This window comes from Belonocnema kinseyi, chromosome 4 (assembly GCF_010883055.1).
Source record: "Belonocnema kinseyi isolate 2016_QV_RU_SX_M_011 chromosome 4, B_treatae_v1, whole genome shotgun sequence".
In the NCBI taxonomy this organism is placed as follows: domain Eukaryota; kingdom Metazoa; phylum Arthropoda; class Insecta; order Hymenoptera; family Cynipidae; genus Belonocnema; species Belonocnema kinseyi.
The window spans coordinates 150,474,773-150,481,107 of NC_046660.1; the positions used below are offsets into that span (position 1 = coordinate 150,474,773).

Sequence of the window (6,335 nt, forward strand, 5' to 3'; positions counted from 1 at the left end):
CATACGACACCTTTGCGCTGGAGAGACTTATACATACCTGGGCGTGCCACAGAGCCGCATTCAGGCTGTGACATCTATAAAGGATACTCTCCGAAGCAGATATAAACGTCTCATCCGACAGATTTGGTCTTCCGAACTGTCGACGAGGAACAAAGTATCTTCAACGAACATGCTTGCCGTCCCGGTACTACTCTATTCATTTGGAGTACTTCCATGGACGAAGCACGAGCTCAGATCTTTTGATGTCGGGACAAGAAAGGTTATGCACATGAACAAAAGCATGCATCTTAAGTCTTCCGTTCCGCGACTGTACATCTCACGTCGTCAAGGGGGTCGCGGAATATTGAGTCTTGAATGTCTTCACAACAGGATTATTCTGGGTACAGCACATAGAGTTGCAAATGGAAGAGATCCTCTGCTTAAAATGGTCAGGAATCACGAAGAAGTGGGCAAAGGAGCATTTCTGTACAAAGCAGCGGAAGAGGCTGCTGAAACACTCGGACTTGACTTCAGTGTTAGGGGTGAGCAAAATGCATCAAATCTTATCTATTTCGAGTACTCACTCCTGAAAACCCGGATTAAGAAAGCACAAGAGGAAAACTTTCATGAACAGCTCCTCGATAAGAGGATGCACGGTATCTTCCACATAAATGTGAAGGATCAGTCAATGTCTTGTGAGCTAACGTTTGCTTTCCTTAAATCGCCCGGATTCAAGTCTGGTACAGAGGGTTTCATTTTTACATGCCAACATGGTGTCATTTCCACCTTAACATACCGTCGCTACATTTTGAGCCAAGACATTCCCGATGATAGCTGCAGGGTGTGCCATGCACACCCCGAGCAATTAGCTCAAATACTATCTAGTTGTCCAACTCACGCGGGAACGACCTACATTCCAAGGCATGATGCGGCATTAATAGTGCTTTATTACCATCTCTGTCAATCCTACGGCATTCACCTTAATGTCGCTCCTCTAAATGCTCCTAGGGAAATTGAGTCAATTGTCGGGAATGGGAAGTGCCGCATATACTGGAACTTTATATTCTCGACAATTGTTACTGTTGCTCACTCGAGGCCTGACATGGTTCTTCTTGACTTCGAGAAGCGAACCATGTTCGTTATCGAATTTACGGCAGCAGCTGACAAAAGCATCATAGCTAAGGAGAATGAAAAGAAAGAGAGGTATCGAGACCTTATAAGGGAGTTGCAACGATTGTACCCGGAATATTTTGTTAAACTGATCGTCCTTATCATCGGCGCTCTTGGAGGTGCCAAGCTTTCACTTGCTAATGGCCGGCGAAATCCTGCGGTTGTCCTTATGACAAATTTTTAATTATATATACGTGCGTACGTATATATTTCATATATTTTACCTAAAAAAGCAGGAGAAACATTTATCTCACTAAATTTTCGACAAATTTTTATATTTTCAAGTACTAATTTGGTTATTATGAATACTCGTAGATGTTTTAAGAAATAAAAATTTTTTAAACAATTTTTTTGTTCACATGTTTTATTTTTTCTATTTTTCGAAAGATTCAAATAATTTAATGTATTAATTTGCTTAAACATTAACGCTCAATTTTTACCGGCCCTCAAAACAAAGAAGTTAGCATAAGGTCATAAAGAATTTTGTCTTCTCTACTGACCAAAAATACAACAAATCATGGAGTATTTATAATAAACAAATAAGTCTATAAAATATTCAAATTTGTGTTAAATCTATGGGAATTTGTTAAATCAATGGGAAAGTTCATGGTATTTGCACCACCCCTAAATGTTAACCGATTTTTATTAAAATTTGAAGATTTTTTTTTGGGCAATCGAACAAAAATGGGGGTTGAGAGTGGAGAAATTTGAAAGAAATCCACCATGTATAAATAAGAAACATCTTAGTTATTACCTTTTCGTTGTTGCTTTAAGTGCACTCGAAACTGTAAAATAATTATTATTAGAACTGTTTGCGTAAAAGAACGTTTTCCACTTTATTCCTTTTGTACATATAATGAAAACTGATTTTTATTACAAGCAACACTTGCTTCCGAGTATAAAAAATCGTAGATTGATACGATTACGTATTTAAGTTTAACAGCGAGTCGCTGCTTTGCCCTATAAGACGTTAACCTATTTGCCAGCTGATGCAATAAACATGACGGACCATAATACTCTCCTTTATAGAGCCTTACATTATTTACATGCTTCTTTTCTAAAAGAGGAAGTGATGAAAGCAGAGGATGAAAAATCCGCAAAGAGCTTCCTGACGAGAAAATGCACGGAAACTTTTACAGAAATGTAGAAGAACAATCCTTGTCAAAAGCGCAAACTTTTGCTTTTCTCAACTCATCAGGACCTATTTCAGGTACGGAGGAATTCATTTTCGCGTGCCACGATGGCGTAATTTCTACCTTAGTATACCGCGACCGAATTTTATATTAAGAAGTTCCTCGCGATAGGTGCAGAGCGTGTCATGCACTTGCTGAGTACCTAGAATAGATACTATCTGGGTGTCCCACCCGCATAGGAACTACGTATCTCTACAGACATAATGCGGTCCTAAGAGTGCTTTATTACCATATTTGTTGCTCTCACGTTGCACAATGGAGCAAAATCAAAAAACGATGTTTAAAATAGCCTGCAGGTCACAATTCTTTATCCACTTTCAATTTTTTTGTTGAAAAAATGCAGTATTCAGAAGCCTTATTTATCTGTCTAATTTTTGTAACCATAAAAATTGCCTTTAATTCCCAGTTTAATTCTATCGACTTCACGAGACATATCCAGATCTTTAATTTTAAGTCTATAACTTGAGGTGATTTCATTGAGGGATTGGGCCGTTTCTGTAAGGACTGCGGCAGTCCTTACTCATTTGACTTATATTTCGACAAGGGACAACAAAATAGCTGTGGTTTCGACGTACTGTGTGGTGAAGTATGTTCTACCAAATTTGTTCTGTTCGTCGCGAGAATTATAAGAGATATTTTTATTCGCCTTGTTATTCTGATTTGTTTTATTGTGCAAGCTTTCTAAATTCTGTTCCACTCTCCGACGACCTAACGATTTAGAAACTAAGGTTTTTACATTATTCGATTTTTCGGTTTGCTTCTGTTGTATACCGTTTAAATGAGTGACTTGATCACCAAAATAATCGGAATCAGTCACTTTTGGTTCATAATTGTCAACATTTTCGTCAGCCGAGTCGAAATGACCCTCCACGTAATTTAACTCAGTTTTATTAACCAGTGGCCGCCATATTTCAGATTCGATTGACCTTTGATACGAGTAATTTCGTTCATTAGCATATTGGAGGAAATCAGTATAACACTTTAAAGGTAGATTCAGAATTTCGAAGGCCAGTAGCGGATTAAACTTTGTTAGAATCTGTTTTGACTGTCCTCTAAATTCAGGTTCCTTGATAAGGAGTTCAGCTTCATATTATTTAATTCTCCATTCATAACGGAGAGCGCGAGAAAAATCTTTCCACGCACGCTATGAGCTTTAATTAACTAATTACCACGCCCTGTACTGAACCTCAAAGAACCCATTGAGGGTAAGACGAATTAATTAAATAAGCGAACTAAGGTGCGACTGGTGCTACGATCCCTGTCATGAAGATTTTGAGAGCATTGATATGAATTCTGCGACATTTAACGATAATGTTTCTCTGCAACGTAAGTCTTTCTGTCGATGATTTATCCAGCGGCCGATGGGAGGCCAACTACAACTTTGGTAAATGGCGGAGGCGAGTTTGAGTGTCCGATTCAAAAACTCTATTAAATTATTATTACCTGATTGCGAGTCCTTTTGTACGATAATCCTGTCCAAACCAAAATCACTAGCGTCTGTATAAACGATGAACGGTTGCCCAGGTATAGGGATATATAATAGAGTAGATACGTTAACAGCCCTTTTTACTTCGTCAAAAGATTTTTCCTCGACATCCTTCCATTCCAAAGCGTATTTTGTACTCGTCAATTTATTTAAGGGACCTTTAAATTTTAGCCACGCAATTTAATGCGCAATTTCAGCTCGAAGATTAGATCTATGAAAGGCTTTTTAAAGATATTCATTAATCGCTGGAAGGTTGAGGGTGCTCCAGTAAGACCGTAGGGTATTATTTTCCATTCAAACGATCCCTTTCTCTCTAAAACAAATGCTGCGTACTTAGCAATTAGAAAAGACGCAGAGAGAATAAAGCGTGCTAAGACACAGCATGTTTATATCGCACACATGTGGGATCGGAAAGCGAAGAAATGAGGCCCATCTGCACAACTTTTCGTTTTATAAATCAAACTCGCTTTACAAGCTATTATTTTAATGTTAGTAGGTAGATCAAATTTACTTTATATAATATTTTAACAACATTTTCGTCACTCGCTTCACATTAGGCGGCAAATGAGGCAGAACAATTTGTTTTATTTTTAATTTGGACTTTGAAAATAAATTACTCCACCTGAGGCGGCTTGAGTCATAGCTGTCAGGGCTCAAAGTACGTAAATTTTAATCATGCTGAACGCAAGTCATTTCACTTACAACCAGCAAAGAAATACATGATTTATATGTTTATTTTGTGCATTGAGACTAATAATAATATCGGGGTTGGTTGTCAGAGGACCCAATTAAAGAATGCGATAGAATTTCCAAGAAAATCTACAATTCAAAGAAAGAATCTTGCCAGATAGATATAGTGTACTTACATCTTTGTCCAAAAATTGATTTAAATTCGGTAGTTCCGGTGATATTTCCAATTCTCTTTTAATTTATCCGCGCTTGTAAACGAGCGAGAGGACGGGTCAAAAATGGCAGAAAACTGCTAACGTAGTTTACGGATGATCTTTTATCTCCTAAACTGAATCCCTTTCTGTACGTATCAATATGCAGAAGATTTAATCTGACATCGCCATCTCATAAGAAAAGATAATTAGTTAATGTACTTATAATATTTATATTTTCTTTCTACATACGGAAGACCTTGGGGTAACGGTTCACAAATCTTAGAAAAGCATAACGAACTTATAAATTTTGAAACTTTATAAAGTGGTTGAGCGCAAAAATGTTGTGAAGGTGTGCGGTATCATATAGCACTGCCCATTGAATCTAAAAATAAAACCAATTAATCCAAAACTATTGAAAGTATGAAGTTAGCAACTTAATTTTTTCATTCCTTTGCAGAATGTGTTACGAGATCCCATCTAAGTTTCCATAAAGGGATTTTAATTTCGCAACAATTTTTCTAAATCGATAGTGGTACCATCTACTTCCGATAATGAGGTATAAATTGGTCGTATCATAGAATGACCGTAAAACACTATCGAATGTCGGTAACTATTTTATCGGCTAGAGTATCAAAGAACTGCTCTAACTGTGCTACTTTAATGTTTATATGAAGCTGAATTTATAATATGTATTAGTGATTTTTATTTTATATTACGTTAACTAGTATGCATTTTACCTGGCCCTTTTACTTGGACAAGTGGGATGTGAAATTCTCTGCAGCAGTTGCAAACATTTTCATTGCAAGCACAGTACTTGTTAACGTTATCAGTGGCCTGCTTTAGTGAAGACAGTGATACGTCTAGATTGCTTTGCTTCTCATTTTTCGCCTCCCTGAATGAACCACGATTACGAATATCATCTGGATCTGTAAAAAAACATTGCTTGAATTAAAACACCCATATAACAAAAGGATATACCTAAGATACTCCCAGAATATTTTTCCCACGTAGCATACTTCCCGAAAAACCTGACATTTTCTTACGGGGTGGTTCAAGTGGCCGGGAGAAAGAACCAGGTTTTCCCTAGGTTTACACCTATACTTCAACTAGGTTTAAGACTACTTAAAAATCAGTAGATTTAGTTGGCTCTTTTCAAATCTTAGTATTTTGAAATATTCGAATTTTGAAGAATAGTAAAGAATAATTAAGTTTTCTCACTAATTCCTAACGAGCAAAATATTTTGGGCAGTCAAAAAAGCTATGGCAATTGACAGGCCGCGGGCACCTTGCCAATTGATGCGAGGTCTCAAGTTAAATAATTCTTAAATCCTTGGCGATTAATCTTAGTTGCGAGAAAGGGTAGCACCATCACTGCACATCGATCATCAGCACATACCTTTCTTCAAAAATATTTTATGCAATAATAAGAAAATATTTGATTGACTCAAAGAATTATTTAAAGATAGACAGAGTGACTTTGCAGTTTGATACCATTATAACGATCCAGTTAGAAGGTCCAAAATTTTAAAAATAATGTAGAAATTCGACACCTCTAGTAATTTCGGCACTCCATGACTTCGTTTAGTAAATTTTGTAATTTATAAGTTGATTTCGCCCCTTCAT

The 6,335-nt window shown here is 37.0% G+C and overlaps 1 protein-coding gene across 2 annotated transcripts in view; it reads right to left on the reverse strand.

Annotated features, from left to right (window-relative positions):
- LOC117171617 (protein PFC0760c) overlaps positions 1 to 6,335 on the reverse strand; it is a 229,377-nt gene that overhangs the window by 109,034 nt on the left and 114,008 nt on the right. For both annotated transcript variants that reach the window (XM_033359089.1, XM_033359090.1), the window contains exon 3: positions 5,450 to 5,638. In XM_033359089.1, coding sequence (XP_033214980.1) covers positions 5,450 to 5,638 — 189 coding nt within the window. The remainder of the gene's footprint in view (positions 1 to 5,449; positions 5,639 to 6,335) is intronic.